General features: G+C 37.4%; 1 protein-coding gene across 1 annotated transcript in view; it reads right to left on the bottom strand.

Moving 5' to 3' along the window:
- Nucleotides 1–27873, bottom strand: part of LOC136863533 (NACHT and WD repeat domain-containing protein 2) — a 638416-nt gene that overhangs the window by 105065 nt on the left and 505478 nt on the right. The window contains exon 23 of the mRNA XM_067139918.2: nucleotides 12140–12393. Within this exon, the coding sequence (XP_066996019.2) occupies nucleotides 12140–12393 (254 nt within the window). The remainder of the gene's footprint in view (nucleotides 1–12139; nucleotides 12394–27873) is intronic.

Here is a 27873-nt window from a genome sequence, read left to right as displayed (position 1 = left end):
CTTAAGTTAGGTACCATTCCGGCATTTGCCTGGAAGATAAGTGGGAAACCACGGAAAACCACTTCCAGGATGCCTGAGGTGTGAATCGAACCCACCACTACTCAGTTGACCTCCCGAGGCTGAGTGTACCCCGTTCCAGCCTTCGTACCACTTTTAAAATTTCGTAGAAGAGCCGGGAATCGAACCCAGGCCTCCGGGGGTGGCAGCTAATCACGCTAACCACTACACCACAGAGGTGGACAGTAAGTTGTTATGAAGTCAAATAAAGGTAACCTCCTTAATGTCCTCATTCGACGGACAAATCACAATGAAAAACGTCGTATACCCTTAATCCATATGAGCGGCGCGGAGAGAATTGGAATAATAACCAAGCTTTTCGGAACGCACTCTATTTATGAGGAAATGTGTACTATCACCTTTAGTACCCTGCCGACTAACATTTATAACCTAAAGAAAATTGGACTATTGGGACTCGAACCGATAAATAACGGCATCCTAGTTTCACACAACGAAGCCGTAACGACCATGGCTACCTAGGAAGCTTATCGTCGACGTCCCTACGTGCAAGTCATATCGTCAGTGGCAACAACTTGCTAATTTGGGAATTAAAAAAAAGTGATAGCTGAACATAAAGCCTGATATATTTTGTAAATATATACATAGATTATATTTTGAAAACTTATTTTTCGTATAGCATGATGTAGATGTAGATTCATCACGATGTACAGCCATCTTGATTCTTACAAAAGCGTCCCCGATAGGAGCAAAGGCCCAGATAAGAACGTTAACTGCCTCTCCAACTTCGACATAGCTAAACTAGAGAATATTGTCCCAGATTGCACATAAACGGGAGTAGTAGTATGCGTTTTCAACCGAACCTCCAGGTAAATGTGCTAACTGCCACATAAATGTAAACCGCACTTCTATCTGACCGTCGTAGTGCAGGCCCTAAGCACAAAATATTGAGGGATCAGGGGAAGGCATATATAAGTTGATGTGGGAGGAATAACCCTGGTAAACAGCCTCCAAACCATGTAAGTGGAACAGCACTGTATGGTTTCTCATATGTTGGTTCCTATGGGGTAGAATACGTGTTGGGGGAATGACCTCTGAACAAATCATTCACAGTGACTGAACTCCAACAAAGAGATTTTAAAGATTTAAGTTCGGTCAAAGCATCCATAAACAGAGACTGTGGCCTAAAAATAACGAAGGTAATGTGATTAAAATTGTCCAGTGATGATCCATCTGCATTGAGTGCTCGTAAATACCACGGGTAAGATACGCTTACATCAATGAACAGCAGCTTCTCTGCCACAGAATCTTCCTGCCTTGTATGTAAGTCCACTTCCCATCAGCAAATAAAATAAAAAAAAATATTTACTGGACGTGGAATAGTGGTTAGTGTAATTAGCTGCCAACCCCGGAGGCCCGGGTTCGATTCCTGGCTCTGCCACGAAATTTGAAAAGTGGTACGAGGGCTGTAACGGGGTCCACTCAGCCTTGGGAGGTCAATTGAGTAGCGGTGGGTTCGATTCCCACCTCAGCCATCCTGGAAGTGGTTTCCCACTTCTAATCCAGGCAAATGCCGGGATGGTACCTGACTTAAGGCCACGGCCGCTTCCTTCCCTCTTCCTTGTCTATCCATTCCAAACTTCCCATCCCCCCGCAAGGCCCCTGTTCAGCATAGCAGGTCATCCTCCACAGTTGTATCCCCCGACCCAGAGTCTGAAGCTCCAGGACACTGCCCTTGAGGCGATAGAGGTGGGATCACTCGCTGAGTCCGAGGGAAAAACCGACCCTGGAGGGTAAACAGATAAAGAAGAAGAAGAAGTTTATTAGACAAGTGCAAGTATCTGACCACAGAATACAGGAAGTTTTACAAAAGTCTCCTCTCTGAAGAGTAGTACTGCTGGAGTATTTTTTTGACAGTTTAATGGTTTAATAGTTCACATCTATCTTATTTTTTCACTTTGTTAGACTCTCTGTGTGAAGTATGATGATATTTTCAATTATTTTCAAAGTAATGTGAATTAATTATACCGTATATATTTAACACAAACCAATAAATATAGTGCAATGTGTATTATGTTCATGTAATAAATGTATTTTCTGGGCAATGAAGCATATTAGAAAATGATTTCTGATATTATTTTCACGTATATTGTGTTTGCTATAGAACAACGCTGTATGGGCAGTAGTATGTAGCACTTTTCCACTATACTGAAATTTCCAAGAGGTGTTTCACAGCCATTGGACCAACATTATGGCATCTGGTAGTTGAGCATGATTTGTTATATACCAATAATTACATTTAATTGTCTTCAAATCAAAACTGAATACATATGCGATGAAGATACATTTTTCTTTGTTCCCGTACATTTTGATAAAAGTGACATACAGCGTTGCTCAGTGGCGTGCTTCAATTGAAGAAAAGAATAAAAATAAATTTTCAGTTAATGCTACAGAGGTTGGCAAAGTAAAATTAGGTGACCTGATGAAGTTATTAGTAAGGAAAATGCTTCTCAAACATTGAGAGTCCCTGTTCTACTGAATTATTCTCCTGTAAGATGAGGACGTAATCCCAACAAATTTACTCATGAATACATCGCCATTTCCTAAAGTTGATACTGAACCCATAATTCTACCATGACAAATGTTGGTGACAAATATTGCAGCTACAAATAACTATTGGTGCAGTCATGTTTTATTGCGAGATTATCTCACCCTTCAAGCCGTGAGCACTCACCATGGCTCGTAAAATGTCGGAACACCTCGGCTGATTTCGAGTATAAAATAATTAACAATCTATAGAAAACCTTCACAACGAGAGATTTTGGGAACTTAGTTAATCAAGGAATAAAGAACCGAAATTTGTAACAAACACTAAATAAAGATAGAATTTACCAAATCTCAATTGGGAAGGAAATGCGAACGACGGGAAGCATGACCAACAAATGGCAAATAAGCTAATATGGTAAGGACAGCGGATTCAGAAAGTGACGGAGACAACTAGAGGGAAAAATATCCTGGAGGTGGTGCTGATAAAACCAGATGAGCTCTATAGAGAAACTGAAGTAATAGATGGTATTAGTGATCATGAAGCTGGTTTTGTCGTAGTTAAAAATAAATGTGATAGAAAGGAAGGTCTTAAAAGTAGGACTATTAGGCAGTACCATATGGCTGATAAAGCAGGCATGAGGCAGTTTCTAAAAAGTAACTATGATCGGTGGAAAACGGTAAATAAGAATATAAACAGACTCAGGGATGGGTTTAAAGAAATTGTTGAGGAATGTGAAAACTAGTTTGTACCTTTAAAGGTGGTAAGGAATGGTAAAGACCCACCTTATTATAATAGAGAAATAAAGAGACTAAGAAGGAGGTGCAGATTGGAAAGAAATAGCGTTAGAAACGGCTGTGGAAATAAGGAGAAATTGAGGGAACATACTAGGAAACTGAATCTAGCAAAGAAGTCAGCTAAGGATAACATGATGGCAAGCATAATTGGCAGTCATACAAATTTTAGTGGAAGATGGAATGATATGTATAGGTATTTTATGGCAGAAACAAGTTCCAAGAAGGACATTCCAGTAGTAATTAATGAACAAAGGGAGTGTGTATGTAAGGATCTTCAAAAGGCAGAAGTATTCACTCAGCAGTATGTAAAGATTGTTGGTTACAAGGATAATGTCCAGATATAGGAGGAGACTAATGCTAAGGAAGTATTAAATTTTACATATGATAACAATGACATTTACAATAAGATACAAAATTTGAAAAATCGAAAAGCGGCTGGAATTGATAAGATTTCTGGGGATATGCTAAAGGCAATAGGTTGGGATATAGTACCATATCTGAAGTACTTATATGATTAAGTTTTGCTTGAAGGAGCTATACCAAATGAATGGAGAGTTGCTATAGCAGCCCCTATGTATAAAGGAAATGGTGATAGACATAAAGCTGAAAATTACAGGCCAGTATGTTTGACATGCGCTGCATGTAACCTTTGGGAAGGCATTCTTTCTGATTATATTAGACATGTTTGCGAAATTAATAACTGGTTCGATAGAAGGCAGTTCGGTTTTAGGAAAGGTTATTCCACTGAAGCTCAACTCGTAGGATTCCAGCAAGATATAGCAGATATCTTGGATTCAGGAGGTGAAATGGTCTGTATCGCGATTGATCTGTCTAAAGCATTTGATAGGGTGGATCATGGGAGATTACTGGCAAAAATGAGTGCAATTGGACTAGTCAAAAGAGAGACTGAATGGGTTGCTATATTTCTAGAAAATAGATCTCAGAAAATTAGAATAGGCAAAGCTTTATCTTACCCTGTAATAATTAAGAGGGGAATTCCTCAAGGCAGTATTATTGGACCTTTATATTTTCTTATGTATATAAATTATATGAGTAAACAAGTGGAATCAGAGGTAAGGCTTTTTGCGGATGATGTTATTCTGTATAGAGTAAGAAACAAGTTACAATATTGTGAGCAACTGCAAAATGACATCGATAATGTTGTGAGATGGACAGTAGGCAATGGTATGATGATAAAAGGGGTTAAAAGTCAGGTTGTGTTTTTCACAAATAGGAACAATCCTCTGAGTTTTAATTACTGCCTTGATGGGGTGAAAGTTCCTTTTGGGGATCATTGTAAGTATCTGGGCGTTAATATAAGGAAAGATCTTCATTGGGGTAATGACATAAATGGGAATGTATATAAAGGGTACAGATCCCTGCACATGGATATGAGGTGTTTGGGGGTTATAATAAGGATATAAAGGAGAGGGCTTATAAGTCTGTGGTAAGACCCCAACTAGAGTATGGTTCCAGTGCATGGGGCCGTCACCAGGATAACTTGATTCAAGAACTGGAAAAAACCCGAAGAAAAACAGCTCGATTTGTTCTGGGTGATTTCCAAAAAAAGAGTAGCGTTACAAAAATATTGCAAAGTTTGGGCTGGGAAGAACTGGGGAAAAGGAGACGAGCTGCTCGACTGAGTGGTATGTTCAGAGCTGTCAGCGGAGAAATGGCGTGGAATGACATTAGTAGACGAATAAGTTTGAGTGGCGTCGTTAAAAGTAGGAAAGATCACGATATGAATATAAAGTTGGAATACGTGGGGACAAATTGTGGCAACTATTCATTTATAGGAAGGGGAGTTAGGGATTGGAATAAATTACCAAGGGAGATGTTCAATAACTTTCCAATGTCATTGAAATCATTTAAGAGAAGGCTAGGAATACCACAGATAGGGAATCTGCCACCTGGGCGACTGCCCTAAATGCAGATCAGTATTGATTGACTGATTGATTGATTGAATGATTTATTGATTGATTGATCGATCGATTGATTGATTGATTGATTGATTGATTGATTGATTGATTGATTGATTGATTGATTGATTGAACCATATCATCCACGTCTTTAACCTGATACAATTGCTGGATATGTTCCTGCCATCTTTCCGCTTTGTCTTTTTACCCTAGGAGTGCTTCTCCATCCGAACTCCTAATATTCATACACGTAATTTTTCTTCTTCTAAAGGTTTCCTTTATTTTCCTGTATGTATCATCTAACTTTCCTACGACCATACAACCTTCAACATCCTTGCACTTCTCCTTCAGCCATTATTCCTTAGCTGTCCTGCACTTTCTATCCACTTCATTCTTTAATCGCCTGTATTCTTTTCTGCCCTCTTGATTTCTTGCATTATTGCATTTTCGTCGTTCATACTAATATTTAAATCATGCATGTTTTACAAAATCATGATACTTGGGTATTGAAACAAACATTTACACACTGCACTTTTATCCTGGGAAGTTACAGTATTTGCTATGAATACTTAAAATTATATGTTAAATGTAAGTATTGACTAGGCTGATAGTATACGTATGTGTGACTTTAATGATAACACCAAACAATACGAACCTATTATAAATATTTAACCAATATTGTTAAGCTAATAAACTACGACTCTTCAGAAGCAAGAACCAGATACAAACGTATTTCATTCAGTTTTGAGAACAGAGGATTTGCTGACCATTGTTTGTAATTGGTTTGCAGGCAATTTTTATGACGAGTCATAAACAGCCGTTTCTATATCTGAAAATTCACCGATCATACAAAATAAATGACTTGGTTATTGACACTTACTACAAAGACGTTGTTCAGTTAAATATTAGAATTTAGACTTTAGAGATAAAATCAAATCAAAATCTCTTTATTTGCAAATGGTACACTAAAATATAACATTTTCAAGCACAAAATTTTAAATTAACAAGATAAGAAGAAAATTTTCCTACAATAAAATATTATACAATTTACACTAACTTTTAATCTATTAAACACACAGCTCATCCTTAATAAATTTATATTGTTTACAAAATTCTACTTATAATATCTCCTGTACGTACTTACATAGTCAACTCATAAACAGTGTGTGAAATTATTCAAATAATACTATACAACTGGTGTAAGATTAAAATTTTTATTGCATTTATTAACTTATTTATTTTTTACCCATTTTGGAACCTATGTAGCATAACGACCTGCTGCGTCTTAACCAGAGCCATTTTTGCCACCGCCTTTCAGAGTTCCTGAAGGGCCTTCACAGCTACCGTAGCGGCCCCAGGGCCCTCGAAATCCCCACTGTACTTCACCCTTACAGGCACTCCCCTACTTCGGGTGACCAGACTCCATAGACCAGGGGATGGAATTCATTTATTGACACACATTTTTTATTTACGATAACCTGCACTGGTCGAATGCCTTCTAACATTTCATTTATTTTCTCTGTACCTGTTTATTCTCTTCTTGAATATCTGTACAGATTTTGGAAAAGGGTCAAACACTACCCCTGAAAACTGTTCTACTCCTTCACGCCTTCCCAATGAATGTAAGTTTATCCCAGATGCTTCTGCTAAAATTCCTTCTAATTATATACTTGTTGTCAGTCCTGCCGATATAATTATTTTCCAACTGAAGCCTCTCACGGATTTCTCCCCACACTTCTTCTCCTGTTTAGGCTCTATATAATCATATAAGTCTATTTTTCTCCCTTTTCTTACTTAAAGTTTCCCACCCAAGTTCCTCTAACTTTTCTGATACCGGTACACTACTTTTTCTCCTAAAGTCCACCGTTACAAATCTTGCTGCTTTCCTCTGCACACTATCTATTTCTTTTATTAGGTATTCTTGGTGAGGATTCCAAGCACTGTTTGCATATTCCCATAATGGACGAACCTTACTTAAGTAACTTTTCTCCTTTAATTCTTTGTTGCATCCTTTAAGTAGCCTCATTATGACATGTAACGATCTGTATGATTTCCCAACAATGTCATCAACATGACCCCCCCAGTGCAAATTACTTTCAAATCTCACACCTAAAAATTTGCACTTGCCATCTTTTGGGATAACTACCTCATCCAAAGTATATTCAAATTCAGTTTTAAAGCTCCTGTTTGTAAATGTTGTAACAGTTGATTTGCCTCCATTAAACTTCATTTTATTTTCTTCAACCCAATGTTGGATACCGTCAAGGTCCTTATGTAATTCTGAACAATCCTCAATGTTATTTATTTCCCTATAAACAATTATGACATCTGCATACAATCTTATTTTTGATGTTATATTGTCCCCTAAATCATTTGCGTATATTAAGAAAAGTAACGGACCGATTATACTACCCTGTGCAATTCCCTTCCAAACTTTCTTTTCCTGTGATATATTATTTCCTACTTTGACTTTCTGAACCCTTGAATTTAGAAATGTTCTTATCCAACGTATAACCCTTGTGTCCAATCCTACTCCCTCCAATTTCCTTAATAATTTTCCATGTACCACTCTATCAAAGGCTTTGGAAAGATCTATGGCTATGCAATCTAACTGGCCTCCTGAATCCAACTGATCTGATATGTTCTGCTGAAATCCCATCAGTTGTGCTTCACAAGAAAATTTCTTTCTAAATCCACACTGGCTCCTCATGAACAAATTTTTATCATCACATATCCCTCTGATATACTTTGCTATTAAACTCTCCAGTATTTTACAAACTATACAGGTCAGGCTGATTGGTCTGTAGTTCTCCGGTTTCCTTTTATCACCCTTTCTTTATAAATTGGTGTTATTATAGATTCCTTCCATTCATTTGGTATTACATTATTATTTATGACATAGTCAAAGAGAAATTTTAAATAAGGCACCATGTACCACCCCATTGTCTTTAATACCTCCCCAGTAATATGATCACTTCCTACGGCTTTTCCTTGCTGAAGCAGTTGGATTTCTCTGAAAATATCTTCTGTTTTGGTTTCCAACTCCTGACAATCTTCTACTGAATCTCTGAATTCCATAGTAAATAGATTTGCTTTCTCAGTATCTGTTAAATAGTTTTCACCCCGTTCTCCCACCATTGTAGGTATTTCGATTCCTTTTCCTTTTTGATTCCTAATATATGGATACAGCTTTTTCCATATCCCTTTGTGGTCATTACCCTCTTGAAGTATGCCATTCATATAATTCTCTTTTGCTTCATTTTTCAGTCTATTCAGTTCCCTTGTTAGCTGTTTTCTAGTTTCTCTACCCTCCCTACCCTCTTTGATTTTCCTGTTTACTATTCTACATTTTCTTTTTTCTTATTTACCTTGTATAATAAACAGGGTCTGAGGTCATTTTACACTTCTTAACAGGTACAAATCTCTTCTCTCCTTCCTAAATGATTCCTTTAAATTTAGCACAAGTGTATCCACATTACTCCCTTCAATTGTTCAACAACTGAATTGTGATTTAAGGTAAGTCCCAAATTCATCAACTTTAGTTTTTCTGTACAATTTCTTGTCTTGTGTGACCCTCTTATTATGCATTTTTTGGTACCAGTCCTACATCCATTATTTCAGCCTCCTGGTCACCCATTCCTTTAATTACCTCAGCTTTATCAACAATGTACCATGGTTTAACCAAAATACATCTAGCAAGTTATTGAGACGAGTCGGTTCTTGTACTACTTGTGTAAATCCTCCCTCCCAAATTAATTTATTTACCAGTTTCTGTCATGGGCTTCACTGGCAGCTCTATTCCATTCAACTTCGGGCAAGTTTAGTTCTCCCCCAATTATTACCATATCATTATTATTGTTTTTATGAGTATAATCTGTTATTTTCTCAAATATTTCCATGTCTCTTTCCTCACTTCCAGGCCTATATGTTCCTATAATTCCCACCTCCTTCATATTATCACAAACTAATTTTATCCCTAATATTTCATCCCTTTCATCGGTAAACCATTCATGTGAACAATAAGTTTCCTTCACCAGAATAAACACCCCCTCCCTTTTTATCTCCTCAATCTCTACGGTAGACTGTATACCCTTCTGGAATAACTTCTCTATTTCTCACCCCTTCTCTCAACCACGATTCCACTCCTATCACCACGTCAGTCTCCTAAGATTCCATCAATGTACCGAATTTTAATTGCTTATTTACTACACTCTGACAGTTTACCAAGAGCAGTCTCAGACCCCCTTCCTCTCTAAAACTTGACTGTTGCAATCGGGTAACTTGAAGTTCCTTACTTTCCTGAGTTTCATTTTCTAGTTGAATGAGCCAGCTTGAAATACAGCTGGCTCTTTCTACTAGTTTTCCTGGTCAGTACTAAAACTCAAAGGAGTTGCCTTTTTTACAGTACATATCTTATGATTAATAAAATTTAGAACGATATTTGCAATCTTTCGTTTACCTGATTTGTTTAGATGAAGGTCATGTTTTGTGTACTAATGTCTCTAGAAGCTGCTGCATTCAATTACCAGAGTATTACGAAAATGTTTACAAATTTTAACCATATCTGAATTAACTTTGTCCACTTCAATGTTCACACACGAGTCTCTAATCATATCATGCCTGTGGGGCACGTTCACTACAAAGATGTTAGTGTAAGTCAGCTTACCTAGTTAGTGTACATTTAAGTTGAGAAATGACGTTCTTAGCGTCGTTGTGAGCTACGTCGTTCGTCCCTCCGATGATCAGTAGGCTACTGCATCACGACTTCCGAGATTTCTTGCTGCCTGCTCCAAGTTTTCCAGTACCTTCTTGATTGGGGCCGAGGATAGATGACGGCCGATGCTGCAATATCTTCATTATTCATTTCCTTCTATCACCAAATATAAGAATGTTCGACACTTTCGCTGGTGCACTCTGCGGGATTTTAGGCCTAACTTTGCCGCGTCTCGTAACGGGTAAGTCCTTGCGTATCGCTTACTTCCCTCAGGGCTGAAAATCTACTTTTGGAATCAATTACAAAGTTGTCCTTATTTAACTGTACACTTTTCCTCCTAGAATCTGAAGCAACTTGACACCATGCGCTTGAATTCATGGAGCTACCTGTGTTCTGAGTGTTTACCAGTACTTTCGATTCCAGTAAGCGTACCTTCTCCTTTAAGATTTCATTCTCCGCTTTTAATGCCTTTAAATCCTGTTGCAATAAAGAGAGAATTACAAGTACATTATCATTACCTCTATCCTCCAAGGAATGAGACGCCAGCGATTCATTGACCGTTGTAGGCCTAGGTTTGTTACCGCTATTCAAATTGCACTTGCCGCAGCTCCCGCAGGTCCAATTATCTCCATTTTTAGCAAAACCATCACTACCTATACACTCAAAATGGTACCAAATTAAACATTTTTCACACTGGATACCATTCTTCACTCGCTTATTGTTTACACCACACGTGTTCCAAATTATTTCGCAAGAGAACCGGAAGCTATCTTCACTTACATCCTTCGCTGACGCCATCTTAAACCACAACATCTTTCTGGTGTATGCATTTGATGGAACTGTGCACAGGCCTGTTGGTGACAAATGAGAAGTTACTGTCTGAAGATTCTAGGTTTAGTAATAAGAACACTGCTTTTGAGAGCAAACAGATGATATGTTTATATGACCTGGCTTTGTGAGTTGGTGAGATTTCTCTTTAATTGAACATAAGTACCTGTACAAAGTATTATCATACCATTGTTAGTTCTTGATTGAGGAACGTTGATGTGAACATTCGTCTGTACTGGTTTGTGATGTGTTTGGACACATGAGGAATATGTTGGTTAATAAAGACAATGTAATAGACCAAAAGAGAAAATTTATGTTAGTTATTTAAGTTATGTTAGAGTCGGAAGATACAAACGATGGATATAATATAGAAATGGCGAGTGATAGGAAGTTAGAAGAAGTTATGAAAATTGTTTCACTATCTCATACCTAGATGGAAAATACAACAAGGCATAAAATACTCTGAGGATTCATCATCTTCAAATTAGAGCGCCAGTCATTCTGAAAAAAATGTTTGAGCTATGTCCTCGGCTGCCAGTGAACTGCAGGAAAGTATTCATTATCAAATTAACCTGGTAGCAACTGTCTAGTATATAATACCCAGTACAGTTCTTATGTGGTCACGGGCAGGTAGAATCTGTTTAGTGTGCAATTACCAAGTGTTTAAAGGCAGGCATAAACTAATCATGTGCAGTTCTAGTGTTCAAATGCAGGTTGAAACCGTTAGACGCATGCAGAAACTATCTGATGTGCATTTCCCAGTTGTTCAAAGACAAGTAAAAACTCTAAATAAACTTTCAATGTATTAGGTCGTGTTCATACAGTATGTACCGAAATGATGTTAAATACAGAACGAAAATTGCCAACAGGACACCAGTGACATCCAAACCCACAACCATCGGATTTTGCGACGGATGTTCTTGCCAGTACAGAATGAAAATGGCTCACTGAACACCAGTGGGATCTAACCCAACAACATTCCGATTTTGCGCCGGATGCTCTTACCAGTCGAGCTCTACTTAACATCTCTTCCGTATGTACTGTATGTACTGAACGCGACCTAATTTATTGAAAATTTATTTCAAGTACAATGCGGTCATGGAAATTCAATAATCACAAGTATAAACTCTTTGTTATGTAGTTCCCAGGCGTTCAAAGTCTGGTGGAAACTTTCTGGTGAACTATTTTTGGATGTTCAAGTGCGGGTACTACCTGTCTAGTGTACAGTTCCTAGATGTTGAAAGGCAGGTGGAAACTGTCTAGTGTGTAGTTTCCAGCTGTTTGAAGGCAGGCAGCTAATGTTTAGTGTGTTGACACTTACCTGCTGCATGGTGTAATGAGTGCATGTGTGACGATGGCTCCTAGAGGACTATCTGCAAGGCGAGCAATGAGCCGACCTATCTGTAGGTCCCACACACCCACACAGCCTCTGGTGACTGTAACGGCAAGGCCTGCACTCTGACACAAACTGATGGAGTCAATCTGAAGTTCATGGCGATCAATAACATGGACTTGCTCAAAAATGTTGTTGATGTTCCACACTTTAACTGTTCGATCAATTGATGAGGTAATCACCTGCAAGCAGCACCACGGTAAGATTGTGCTTTTCATTAAAATTCTTATTGAAAAATGCTCTGATTGCCGATATTACCAACCAATGCCCTCCTTCTGATGAAAATAAAAAAAATAATATATGAGTACTCTTGGAATCAATTTAATACTACCTGGATAAGAGGTAATTTCATCTTTGAGAATGAAACAAACAACAAGCAGTAAGACATCTAGTAGTCACTCACAGTCCAGATGATTGCTACATGAAGTGAGAAAGCCTAGAGATGACAAAAATATGAAAACGAGAAGACAAGATAAATTTATATTTTCAAATACCTTCAAATTTGAGAAGAAATTATAGTGCCTTATATCCAACATTTTAGATGCTAGAGACCACACTTAGGCACCCTGAGTGAAGTCTACTTGTGGTATAGTAACCAAATCTTTCCTCTTCACTTCAGCCAACAGCATGGTGTCTGCCTATCACGTGCTTACCCCTCACATTGTATTTAACTTGACTTTATGGGATTCAGTGTTCAAGATGGTTCTGCTACTGGTATTTAAAGTAAAATTACCTTTTCTTAGAACAACTTCCGTACCAATACCAGTCTGTGAGTGCTGTAGTCGTCATGGTTATTCTCCTTTTACCTTTACTGTCAATCACTAGATGCCCTACTTTCATAAACAAAGAGTTCCCATACGGTACGTTATACGTTTAAATAACCCTAATCAAGACCACAGAAAATTCTTTCTTACTCCTAGCCCTCTCCCATCCTTCCATTGCCATGAGACCTAGCTGTGCCAGTGTGACATAAAGCAAATTGTAAATATTTTTAGAGGAAGACCAAACAACTTACTGGCTGTAAAATGGTTAATAAACCTCTTGTCGGTGTCATGATATGATCTGTTCCCGAAAATCCAAGTTACCTCGCAATTGAGAATATGGGATTATATTTCATTGTACAAGGAGTATAATTTAAGACTTTATAGTGGAGTACCGAGGTATAGCAGTGCAGAGAAGTGGTGACAGCGAGGGCAGTGCCTGCAATGGTGAGTGGGCATAATCGTCTCAAGAAATCGGTACGATTGCGCCTCTAGACACTAAACAAAACTGAACTAACCAGCTATATACATACTCAGAACCAATAAATAAACACTTGTTTGGCTATTTGCTCAATGTCGCACTAACATTGAAAGTGTTTGGCGACGCAAGGATGGTGAAGGGCTAGGAATGGGAAGAAAGCAGTTTCATCATTTCCTGGTGTGAAAATTGAAACCACAGAAAACCATTTTCAGGGCTGCCGATGGTAGGATTCGAACACACCATCTCCTGAATGCGAACTCACAGTCATGTGTCCAGGGGTGGTTATTCCATGGAATGAAGGGAATGAGTCATTCCCTTAAAAATTATTACCAGGGAACGAATTTATATGCACTAATAATTATTGAAATATTTACATATATATTTAGTTATTTTTATTGAAATATGGAATTATACATGGACTTAAAATTACACATGTAACATTAATTTCTATTTAATAACAAAGTTCAAAGGAGCTAAACAAAGTAGAAATACATGCAACATCTATCAATCAATACTGATCTGCATTTAGGGCAGTCGCCCAGGTGGCAGATTCATTATCTGTTGTTTTCCTAGCATTTTCTTAAATGATAATGTTGCACATCTTATTTTAATATATTTGAAGAACACACAATCTTTTATTCACTGTTACCAAAACAATAGATTACAAAATGTTATTTTAAGTGCTGAAAAGTGAATCTTCTCCTATTATCTCTAAGGACAGATTTATATTGACTGAAACTGCGTTAAACATCGGAAGAGGTAATTCAACTTCACAATATATGCTGGGGTTAAATCCAATGTTAATTTTACACTTAAATCTCCACACAGCATTGCAGCAACCTTTGTCATTTCTTCACATCCAGTGTTCTTTGAAAGTACAGTGGCCATCTTCATGTTTGCTACGTCTTCAACTTTACCTGTACCACGATTTAGTTGTTCCACAGTTTTATTCACAATTTCACAACTTTCAGAAAGTGAGAGATGCGAGTTTTGGGGACTTTTCAGTGTTTTTGTGATGCATGAAAAATTATGCTGAATGTAACATAGGTCATTTCTCACACTTGTATCGCAGACAACTGTTTTCGCGGCTTCTATTGAGGCTGCATCTTCAGAGTCCATGACATGCAGAACGTTCTTAATACAGTCTATACATTCAACATAATGTTTAACCGCTTGCAGCCACGTACCCCCACCTAGTTAGAATCGGCTTAGGCGGCTATGGAATCCCTGGGTACATTTCTTTCAAAAGATGAATTCTTCTGTGGGCTTTGAGAAAAACTTTTTTCACTGTGGAAATCAATAAATCTACTTTGGGGTAACTGCCTCTTACCACTTCTGCCACACTATGAAAGGCTTGTGCTACACATGTTAAATGAGTCATCTTAGGATATACAGTGCCTAATGCTTCTCCGGCTTTTATCATATAAGGCGCGGCATCGCTAATAAAAAGTAACACTTTATTATACTTAACGCCCTGTGGCCAGACGATACTCAGAGCCTCACTGAACAGTTTTGCTATAGTTTTGTTATCGCACTTTTCTAGAACATCACAGTATAAGAGAATCCGTTTACAATAATCTTCGCTTAAAAACCAATGATTACGTTGCCAATTAGCCTGCCTCCTTTGTCTGTTGTCTCATCAATGGAAACCCAAATTGGACCGTCTTTAATCTCTTGCCTTACCTTCCGAACAGTTTCATCGTACAGTATATCGCTGAACAGTACGTTTTACTGAACGTTGACTCGTCCGCGATGGATCGTTTAATGTTTCTCGAGGAATTCCCTGAAGCACTGATTATTCAGTTTGAAGAGAGGTATGCCAGCAGAGATGAGAGCACGGCAGAGATCGGTGTTGAACTCGAACGTTACACTGGAAGTTGCTGGTTGTGTCAGAAACAACTGTCTCTGCTTGGAATCTCGTTGTTTGTTAGCCTGGTGTTTACTGGTTGAAACTTGTTGTTGCACAAGGAACCTTTGATTAGATGTCACTGTACAATGACACAAATTACAAAATAATATCTTACTGTCAGTTGATAAACCATCTTCTTTAAATTCTGATACGTAACTTTTCAATTTTAAACTGGTTGACTGAGCTACTTTAGGCATATTGTAACAACGTTAATGTCTTCAATGAATATCAGTATACAACTGCACACACTGAACGTACAAGAACACTATTATCCGTCTCACTGCTAATTCAAACTGTGAATGACTGGTAGTGAACTAGATTTCCTGCAACTCACACACCACACATAACACTATCCTCCACCACAATAACACGCAGTTACCTACACATGGCAGATGCCGCCCACCCTCATCGGAGGGTCTGCCCTACAAGGGCTGCACTCGGCTAGCAATAGCCACACGAAATTAAATTAAAAAAGTGAACTAGATGGAGTTATGAAGCAATTAAAGGGAATGCCCGAATTACTAACTAATCCTAAAACCACTAATACACCGTCGATTAATGATATTTCCCTAGTTACGAAATTATGGCACAGACACAGTCGGTGTTATGTAATGCAGCTTCTCAGTGCTGTAAGTGTGATTCAGATAGTCACGGTACTGACCGGCTGATCTCCACCAATTCCGGGCTCAACCTCTCTCTTTCTTCGCACCGCTTATCAGCGTGTTTCATCAGCCCAGACGTGGACACGCGTGATAATGACCTGCACACCAGTTAAAATATTAATTTTTCGAATATAGATTTTTAATTTATTTCTCCATTATTGAGAGGACCGCTACTTTAATATAATTTAATACTTTTTAGCCGAAATATGGACTATATTGGTTTTAATGACGAAGAATATAGAACATATGTGCTAAACTCCAAAATATGGACAAATTTGGAAAATGAATAGTCCATCTTTCAACTTCACGCGTCATGATTCATAAAGATAATGCAAAATATAATTAATTTTGCTTCCTAAAGAGATATGTATTTACATATAAATCCGTTCTCTGATTATTACACAGAGTAATAATATATTTAAGCATGTTATTGCAGCTAGTATTTATTTTAAATTTTGTGTCGTTTTATATAATGTATAATTAACTTTATTTTAACGTAACAGTGATGCATGGGCAGTTGAGAGTTGCAAACGTACGTCTGTCTCCAAGAGCTACGCAAGGATGTGCTATCAAAGCTGTTCGTCAGGCAACTCGACCATGACTTCATGACTTCACTCTGCTCCCTTCGTAATTATTCGCTTGGGTTCGGGAATCTCCGCCCTAGGGGAATGCCTTTGGCTACTCACTCCGTTCAAGAGTATTTGTATGTGATAAAACTTGTAAGAAAAAGGTGTAATTGTGCTTGTGTTTTCAATTTTCGGAACGACCAGAATAGATTTGCAACTCGATCAGCAGCGTAAACTGGGGACAATAAAACATAACGAGTTGGTAAAACAGAATACAGAGGTGATCCAACGACTGATTGACGTTGTAATGTATCTTGCAAGACAAGAACTTCCTTTCGGAGCGCATGCAGAAGATAAAATTCCTTAAATCGCGGAATTTACATAGAACTCATAACCCTGCTGAGAAAGTAAGATGACACTGGCAAATCATTTGCAGAAAGCAAGAGTGTTCACAGGTCTTTCTCATTAAATACAAAATAATTTAATTGACGGAGTAGCCCGTGTATTATTGACCTAAATATAGAAAGAAATATCACAGTCACCATTCGTGGCGATTATTATTGACGAAACTACTGATATTTCTGCCCATTCCCAACTTTCAACTGTTGTTAGGTGCAAGTCTGCTGATGGAGAAGTACTGGAGCGATTTCTTGGATTTATCGACGTAAGCGCCAATCGCAGTGCTCCTGCTCTTGCAGATCACGTGTTCCACATAATGGACGAGTTCACTGTGGTTCTAAACTAGTCGCTCAATGTTACGATGGAGCCGCAGTGATGTCAGGAGACCTCAGTGGCTTACAGAAAAGAGTGAAAGACAAACATCCCGACGCTACATTCATACATTGTTTCGCTCACAGACTGAAACTTTTCCTTACACAGACAACTTCTAATATAAAGGAATGTAAAATATTCTTCATGACTCTGTGTAGCTTGTCCTCTTTCTTTTCTAATTCGACGCAGAGAACTGCTGCATTAGATAAACAACTCAAGAGGCGATTTCCTAAATTTGTCCAACACGACGGAATTACAACGGAAGACTTGTTGTAATAGTTCGTGAGCAAAAAGAAAAATTAGTTCATTTGTTCGAGAATATCCTTGATAATCCAGGGTAATGGGATAGTCAAACGTATCACGAAGCTCGAAGTTTTAGCAGTGTTCTCTCAGAATTTCAGTTCAATTTCATTTTTTAAGTTTTCAGCGAGATATTTTGCGTAACCGATTATCACTTTGAAATTCTTCAAACGAAAGCACTGGTTGTAATTTTCTGTATTGCCAAAGTAGACGAAACAAAAAGTATCATTCAAGGAAAAGGTAATGAATTTGAAAGAGTATGGACCAAATGTCAAGAGAGCTATGGGCTGGCAAGGAAGAGGCAACGTCAAAATAAAACCTGCGACATAAATTCACACTACCGTCGCATATAATGCGACATATATGACAATATATATATACCCAACTAGAAGTTTTGTTCCAAGCACTCGAGAAATTAACATTTTTACAGTTATTTAATCAAAAGAACACGAACAAAAGTTTTCCTGAAGCAGCATTCTGTTCTTTGAAACAAAGTTACGGTCAACATTTTGACTTCGCCCGTCTTAGAAACTAGCTCAGCGTAGCTTATTCCTCCGATGAGTATCTTAACGATGGGAGTTCTAATTTTTTAAATTTAAAAAGTAGTGGATTGTCATCTTCTGCCTTTTCTGAACTGTTTGAGTTATGTGCGTTGATTTAAACTATCCCAGTGTACAGTGTTAGCGCCGAACGTTCATTTTCGGCACTTCGGAGAATCAACACCTACTGCAAAAACACACAGAGACAACAAATACTCTCAAACTTGTCTCTACTGTCGATTTAGAAGACGTTACTAAAATTGAAGTCATCAAAGAATGAATAAGAAGAACTCTACAGCCTTGTCATGGAAGAATTCGTCAAGCAGGAGTGGCGGATGGAATAACATTCAAATAGCACAAGACAATGTGAGTTATTATAATTATTTTACTGTATATGTATATATATATATATTGTTAGCTTTTGATATGTGCTTCCCTTACTGTAAAAGTCACACACCTCCACTACATGTGACCCTAACCACATGGCAAATAAATAAATAAATAAATAAATAAATAAATAAATAAATAAATAAATAAATAAATAAATAAATAAATAAATAAATAAATAAATAAATAAATAAATAAATAAATAAATAAATAAATAAATAAATAAATTAATTAAAAGTGATCTCTTAGAGCTGAAATGCAAGCTTCATATTTTGTAAAGAGATTTCGAAACACACTTGGGAGTTCATGGACAATGATGAAACATATAGTAATCCAAACTCTGATTTTTAATTCTTCTACAATCGAGGATTATTCCTGTCAATTTCTTCTTTGAGATTTCCCCATAGATAAAAGTCGCAGTTGCTTAAATGAGGCGAAGGAGAGGGCCATAATGTTTTACTGATGAGCTGATCATCATCGATCACTTCCTGTAACCGTTGCATAGAGCTGCGTGCCATATGGACCGTCGCACCATTCTGCTGGAAATTGATGTACATTTTTTCTTCAGTCAGTTCAGCAAAATATTTTTCATAACGGTCAGAAGTAATCGTGTCCTGAAAAAATATCAGACCAATAATTTGTCAACCACTGATAGCGCAGCATACACTCACATTCACATCGTGCAGAAGTCTCGGGTCTAAAATGTGCGAGTTTTCTCTATCGCAGATCCTATTGTTCTGTGAATTGACATATCCACTCAATTTAAACCATGCTTCACCACTAATAAAATAAAGGTTTGGATCCACGATACAATCTTGGACACAATTCATTAGTCAATTGCAAAATCTTATTCTTGAAATGAAATCTGTAGGCTGTATGCTATGGACTGAATGAGGCCAGTAAGATCGTACATGTAATAATTGCGTCGCGTTACGTGCTGATGAATGTGAAATACCAGTTTCCTGAGCTACCCTCAGAAGCAAATTCTGTCGACTGATTTGCAGTCTTGCCTGTGTGCATAACTAACCTCTTCTATGTGAGAGCCGTTCTCCTTCGCTCACTTCTCTTATTATTAACGGAATCAGTTATCCGCCACTTGTGAACTTGTTGTTGCAAGTAATGCTTTGATGGCACTGTAGAACAAGGAAACTGTCTACGGGATTTTCAAAGACAACTATTAACTGATTTCTTCTTCTTATGCAAATAACACTCGACGAAAAATATTCTCTGTTCTGTAGTATATTTCACCATAGCAAAAATAAACTCACAACGCACCTTGAAATGTCCAATAGTTGCTAGTGAACTGATACGTCAGCTGTCAAGACTTCTTATCACGCTAATTTTGACAACAGTCATATAGCACTCGCTTGGAGATTCCCACAGCCTGTGAGCAGAAGTGCGAAATCTTTAGTTACACTTCCTGTATTCATAAAGGGAAGGATGTTAGAATTTTCTTCCCTATTACTTCATGGGATAATCCTCCAAAAATGTATCTTTCAGAAATGACATACGTAAGGTTCATAACACACAATTCCATTAGGCAAACCACGAGAAGTGAACGATATGAACCTCTTCAATTCATCATTAAGGGGAAAATCGAAGGACGATGATCTGCTAGGAATTCCTGCCTTGAAGGCTTACACCGCTGGCATGGACGAACTCCTGTTAAATTATTTCGAGCTGCTGTTTTGCGAGTTATCATAATCGATTGGATGGTCAACCTTCGTAGAGAGATGGTGTCCTAAGAAAAATATGGTTAAGTTGGAAGTCCAATACTTCAGTACATTCAGAAGCACTGATACCCTTTGTTTAAAGTGCAGGGTTCTCCATTTTCTCTTTGGAGATTTCCAAGGGTCATGAACTCATATTCCTTTGAAGTTTTCTTGTTTTGAGAGCTTTACGGTAATGAAGTCTACTGTTCAACTCCCTTTTCTCACATACTGGTTTTTAAATTTACTTTATGATAAATGGAATGAGCTGTGATTGTACCTCAATACTAAGTTATGATCATTTCTGAAGTGCATTACTTTTTCACGTAAAGACAAGTCTAAAGTTGAAAGAAACTTTTTTGTCATATGTCTGGTACCTTGGATTCTATACCTGTTTTCAGTATTATAATTTCAAGTTAGAGCCTCTGTAACTAAGGCGGCAGTGTGCCCGCCTCTCACCGCTGGATTCCGTGGTTCAAATCCTGGTCACTTCATGTGAGATTTTTGCTGGACAAAGCAGAGGTGGAACAGGGTTTTCTTCGGGTACTCTGGTTTTCCCTATCGTCTTTCATTCCAGCAACACTCTCCAATATCATTTCATTTCACCTGTCAGTTATTAATCATTGCCCCAGACGAATGCGACAGCCTCGCCGCTAGATGGGTTGAATGACTGGAAACAGGCTGTGGATTTTCATTTTCAATTTTATGTTTTTCAGGATGTTACTTCAGTTCTCTGTAATTTCTTGTAGACGGATAACGAGAGAAAAGAGTTTGTTTGAAAGAGCCCTAATTTAAGGTTTAAGTGGGATCAAAAATATTGTTTTAGATGGCTCCTTTTGACAGTCCATGACTATCATACGCTTAGCTGTTTAGCACACCTTGTATGAAATACCCTTTGATTAAAGTAACAAGTCATTTCTTGTTTCCCATCATTACTGCTTCTTGATCCTTTATTTGTTTGTTCATTTATTTATTATGCCTTTGTAGGTGGTGAGTTAGGGCTCACTGCCCTCTCTGACACTTAACCACTCTAGTGATACGCCACTGTGAGCAAAGCTTAGGAGTACATAATATATAGTAAATAATAATCTATACAATAATACATTTCACTTTCCTAACTCACAGTCATTCACTCATCTAGTCATACATATTAGTCAGGTCCATTGGCAAGCAGTCTTATATTTAAGTAATGAGATGGTCTTTCTGACACTGACAAGCAGGGAATTCCGAAGTCTGGAACCCGTCACAACAAAAGAATTGTTATACACAGAGGATCGGTGAACGGGAATAGAAAGGTAGAACCAGAGCGGGTATTACTGCTGAGAAAGGAGGACAAATACTTAAACTGGGATCAAATGTATAGTGGTCTGCCTTTCGGTATATTTGTATCAGTATGAGAAACACTCATCGTTTATCAGGTTTCAGCCATGAAATAGGGTGATACTATGAGGTGATGCGTGTATCATAACTTAGACTGTAAATAAATCTAACGGGGCCGATGACCTTCGATGTTAGGCCCCTTAAAACAACAAGCATCATCAAATAAATCTAAGGTAACAATTAGGACAGGAGAAAGACACCGGCGGCTAGAGGTTGAACTTTGAGTTCGAAGGATTTCTGGGCTAAGAACGGCAAAGGACCGGAAGACAAAATGGACTAAGAAATTATTAGTTCACCGGAAGGTAGTATTTTAGAACAGGAGGAAGTGAGAGTAACTAGATGTAAAACTAGAAACTTGACAGTGGATAACAGTAAGAAATAACTAGGATGGAGTTTAGGTTCAGTCAATGTAGAGGATGTTTTGAACAAGATAGAGAATGAATAAGTGCAATTGGTAATGGATGAAATGTACATTATTACTTTTATTGGGAGTTGGATTGCACCGGGATCGTCGGCTTTAACTCATTTCCTTCCAATTAATTTACTTCTGTCTGTGGATGTACTTTCGGCGATTGAGCGGACCAATTCCAGCATGTAATAAGCACCCACATAGATTGCACAGAATAGTTGGAGGAGGGCGTGGTTGTGTTGCACGGAGATTTCGTGCTTTCCTCCTGGCCTCTTCAAATCTGCCACACATTCCAGGTATGCACACTCCAAAAACATCAAGTTACCTATTATCTTTAGTGATGAGCCTTACACCTAGAATTTCATGTTTGTCATCTTAAATTTTTATGTAAGCTTACAAATTCTTCTCTCACCAGAATACATGCTCCCTCTTGTACGATTACTATCTTTTCTGTACGATAAACACTCCAGTTCCATGAGAAAATTTCTGCATCCAGTATATCATTTCTCAGCCATGATTAAACTCCTATTACTGGAGTGTGTACCGTAGAGATAGAATACGAATGGTCTGAGCGGGAGTATTCATTGTGGCTAAAGGGAATGTGCAAGCTACTTAAAAGTTAAAGATGACAAACATGAAATTCTAGGTGTAAGGCTCATCTCTAAAGATAATAGGCAACTTGATGTATTTTGAGTGTACAGACTTGGAAAGGGTAGCGCTGACGCTGGTTCAGAATTATTTGGTAACATATTCAGCTATGTGAGAAACGATATAGAAAGGAATGTGATTGTAGTGAGTGATTTCAATTTATCATATGTCAATAGGGAAGGTAATGCGAACAACAGGAAGCATGACCAAGAAATGGCAAATAAGTTAATATGGGAAGGACATCTCTTTCATAAAGTAATGGAACCTAATAGAGGGAAGAATTTTCAGGACATGGTGCTGGTAAAACCAGATGAGATCTATAGAGAAACCGAAGTAACAGATGGTATTAGTGATCACGAAACTGTTTATGCCGTAGTTAAAACTAAATGTAGTAGAAAGGAATGTCTTAAAAGTAAACTGTTAGGCAGTACCATATGGCTGCTAAAACCGGCATGAGTGAGTTTAAGAAAAGTTACTAGAGAAACACTCGTACAAAATGTATTGGCATTAATCCTATATTGTCAATAAGTCAGCATTGTTTCTGAACGAATTTGTTGGTGAAATGAAAACATTCTAATGTGGAGTAGAATTTGAATGAACACCGTACGCCTCCAAATTGAGCTTGTTGATATATCTTTCCTGCTTCTGCGTACCGGTAATTGTCTAGTGTTACTCACAGCCTCTTGAGAACTACTAGCTGTCCCGTTCGCGCCCCTTGTATTATATCATCGAGAACAAGGTAAGTGTTCATAATATAGACAATTATCAACTGCATGCAATTGTTATTATAGTTAACGAAAGTTCAATAACAATTACACAAGTCAATTAATACTGAATCAATACAATTAACCAGATATCAAATGTTTTTAAACATGAGTTTAAAAGGATGTTCAAAAGATGAGTTTCGTCAATAAATTTAAAGAACAATGTTAACACTAAGATTTTAGACAAACGTGTTTTAGCTTAAATACATCATTTTTATTGTTATATGATTTGTAAAATGTTATAATGATTTGTCACTCATGTTTACAAAGCATATTTTAGCTCAATAGAATATGTCGACGATCTTATTAAACCTTGGGTAAATGTTACTTGGCTGATGATGCTCACAAAGAGGAGCGAAACATATACCACATTAACAATTTAATAAAGGTGTAAGTCCTCATTAGCTTATTATGTGTCCAATAGGTGATATTTAATAAAATTATACGAATTTGAATCACAAGTAGATCTTCAATGCGAAAAAAATATGAAATTTATAACCTGCAATAAGTGATAAGTTCCGAGCTGTCATTGGAGAGGTGGCGTGGGATGACATTAGTAGAGGAATAAGTTTGAGTGGTGTCTTTAAAAGTAGGAACATCACAATATGAAGATAAAGTTGGAATTCAAGAGGACAAATACGGACAAATATTCGTTTATAGGAAGGGGAGTTAGGGATTGGAATAACTTACGCAGGGAGATGTTGAATAAATTTCCAATTTCTTGGCAATCATTTAAGAAAAGGATACGAAAACAACAGATGGAATCTGCCACCAGGTTGACTCCCTTAAATGCAGATCAGTAGTGACTGATGGATTGACTGATTGATTTCTCAGACTTAAATAAGTCAACTGGTCAACTTTTAAGTGCCACTTCACCTGCCCTATTTATAAATATTTAAATGCTGAATTTTCTTCCACATAATTTTTAACCTTTAATATTACTGTCCACATACGTGTTGGAAGTAAGATAAAACTCTATATTTTTCTTTCTGCATCACGTATACTAGGAGGCACTAATGCCTGTGGAGTTACTAATAGGAATAGAGTAAACAAGCATCCACTATTGTATTGTTAGAACTTCTTGTTTGCCTTTGGCCTGCAGGATGAAGCTCTTTCAAAAGCCACGATGGACAGGTACATATTTTCGGGTTGATCGCTATGACAACTAAGCAGAGCTTATGCTAGGCTAAAACGTGTTTCAAGTTGAAGAGCATCTCTATTTCCAGAGCTACTTGAGAGATTAAGAAGCATATTTTAGCTTTGTTTGGTAGTCTGGATCATTGACATGGCCAAGAGGGAGGTAGTGGTCCATTTTATACCATCCCTTGGGCCTTCCTCATTGTGAACATCTCATTCTGCTATCACTATTTTCATTATTTACGAGTATTTGTTAAATTAGGTATTATGAAGTGAAGTTCAGGGAAAGAGCAATGTTTTATATTTAATTCATTTCTTGTTACCAGTAAAAGTGTAATATTAATGAAAACATGGATGTGAAATGATTCCACAAAATGATGTAAGTATTGTATTGCAGACCACATTTTAATATTGGACTTGACTTTTATACTGTCCAGCTGTTTCTTAAACATCAGTATACTGATCTTTGGTTTAGAGGGCCTTAGGTTTGACTCTCGGCTGAGTCGGGGATTTTAATCTTAAATGGTTAATGTAACCTCTTTGCTTGGGGACTGGATGTTTATGTTGTCCCAAACATTCCTGCAACTCATACACCACACTCAACACTACTCTCCACCACATTAACTAGGAGTTATACACAGAAAATACTGTCCATCCTCACTGGAGGGTCTGCCTTACAAGGGCTGCACCAGGCCACCAATAGTTGCATGAAATAATGATGATGTAGGTGATGATATTATTAATAATTACTTTCATACTGTGTAAAGCATAATTCCAAGCTACATAGGAACTAATTCAGGCTGATCTTTATTTACGTAAATGCAATTAGGGCGGGGGCACATCGTAGAATCCATGTTTCAGCTTACAAGCCGTTACTGGCACTGGTATTTTTACTGCAACTACTATTACTGATTTTTCATACCGATAGTTCTTTTCATCGCCTACAACATTTTATTTTATACTTCCACCTTTTAGCCTTTTATCAGTTACCTCACACAGTCCACAACCAAACTAAGTAGTAAGTTGTGAACTAGCAGTGTAAGGAATATAGAAAGCAGTTATACACAAAAACTACTGTCCACCCTCATAAGTCTGCCAAACTGGGCAAGATATTACTAGTAAACTGGTCGATATTATTCTTTCAATTTTGTTTGCTAAGTTAGTTTTCTGAGACAGAGCCAAGAGGTGAATGAAGTCAAACTTTCGAAACACTCTTTGCTTTGCACCACACCTAAGTGGACCCACAGTATTTAGTTCATGGATATGATAAGGACTTGTAAAATCATTCATGTGATTTCCTTACAATATCAAATACCACCCTAGAGCAGCTGACAGTGACCAGCACGGCAGGGACATCACGAAGTTTACACTTATCTGGAATAAGCTTAGTGATAATTTTAGTTGAAAGTAACGATGAGACTAAGTCACTATTATGATGATTGCATTAGTGAGGATGATTATGCATAGCTTGAAAACATACCAAATGAACGAGCCAAATCAGTTGGAAGTGATTCTCTATTGTTCTTCTTCCTATCTCGTATTCACACATTGACTTCTGACATGATGTATTCATATAAGTTTTAAGAAAATTACCATAATTTTAAACCACACCTTTTCACATTTTATTAGTGGTTCACTGATAAGTAAACAAAGCCAGTTACGCCATCAGAATGCTTAATTTATATTTTAAGGAGTGACCAAATTTTTCTTATTACGACCATTTTTGAGATCTCCTAGTAACTAAAAGGAATTTATTTTAAAGTTTCTTTCACATAACTATTAGCATTTGTACTCTTGATGTCTCCTACTAAATGTGTTAGTTTATCACCATTATCCCAAGAATTATAACATATTTTTTCAAAATGTAGAATTTCAAAAGTGTTTCCTCTACTTCCTATTCAGTTTTTGAACGGGGATGTGTTTTACTCGGTTGTAGAACAGGACATTCCCAATTTAATGATCTTTAATTTCAGATGATAACAAATAAGGAATGTAGTTTCGGGAACCTGGTCATGGCTTACAGTATCTATACATATCCTTCCATTGCTCCCTAAAGTTCATGTGGCTCCCAATAATTTTTGCCATCATGTTATCCTTAGCTGATGTTTTCTTTGAATTCAATTTCCTAGTGAGCTCCTTCAATCTCCCCTTACAGCCTCAACCATTCGTAACTCTATTTCTTTCTAATCTGCACTTCCTTCTTAATCTCTTTATTTCCCTGTTATAATATAATGGGTCCTTACTATTCCTTACCGCTTTTTACACTCCTCGACAATTGCTTTAAACCCATCCCATAGACCTTTTACATTTTTATTGACCATTTTCCAATGATCATAATAGCTTTTTAAAAAGTCCCCATTCCCCTCTTATCAGCCAAATGGTATTGTCTAATAGTCCTACATTAACAACATTCCTTTCTAACACATTTACTTTTAACTCTGACAAAGACAGCTTCATGATCACTTATACCATCTATTCCCTGTTTCCCTGTAACTAGGAAACTTAAGACTCTGTAGTGTGTAAAATGTAGTATATTTAAGATGGTTTGACATGACAGTAGGCTTCACAGCCTGAGCCACGTCATATAAAATAAATAAATAAATAAATAAATAAATAAATAAATAAATAAATAAATAAATAAATAAATAAATAAATAAATAAATAAATAAATAAAATGGAGCTCATCTGGTTTTATCAGCCCCACGTCTAGAATATTCCTCCTTCTAGATGGTTCCATGACTTCTTCATTCAGTTGTCCTTCCTACAATAATTTATTCACCATTTGTTGGTCATGCTTTCTGTCATGCGCATTCCTTTCCCAGTTAACATTTGGCAAGTTCAGATCACCTGCTACAATAACTTTCTTCTCTGTATCGTTCTTACATGATGCAAAATTATTTGATATGATTATCAGCTACCTATTGACTTTAGAAATGAGTCTTACACGAAGAATTTCATGTTCCTCATCCTTAACGTTTTCGTAGCTTACAAATTCTTCTTCCAGCAGTATAAATACTCCCCCTCCGATCATTCCTAACCTGTCTCTGCGATAAACACTCCAGTTCCGTGAGAAATTTCCGCATTCATAATATCACTTCTCACCCATTATTCAATTCCTATACAATATCTGGTAAATATACATCCACTCTCTGGTCCACCCCGTTCCCTAACTTATATGTACCATTGCTGTTCAAGTGAAGGCCATCTGAGCGTGGATCGCTAACTCCTACCCACTCATT

Source organism: Anabrus simplex, chromosome 2 (genome assembly GCF_040414725.1).
Source record: "Anabrus simplex isolate iqAnaSimp1 chromosome 2, ASM4041472v1, whole genome shotgun sequence".
Classification (NCBI taxonomy): domain Eukaryota; kingdom Metazoa; phylum Arthropoda; class Insecta; order Orthoptera; family Tettigoniidae; genus Anabrus; species Anabrus simplex.
This window is presented reverse-complemented; position numbering and strand designations above follow the sequence as displayed.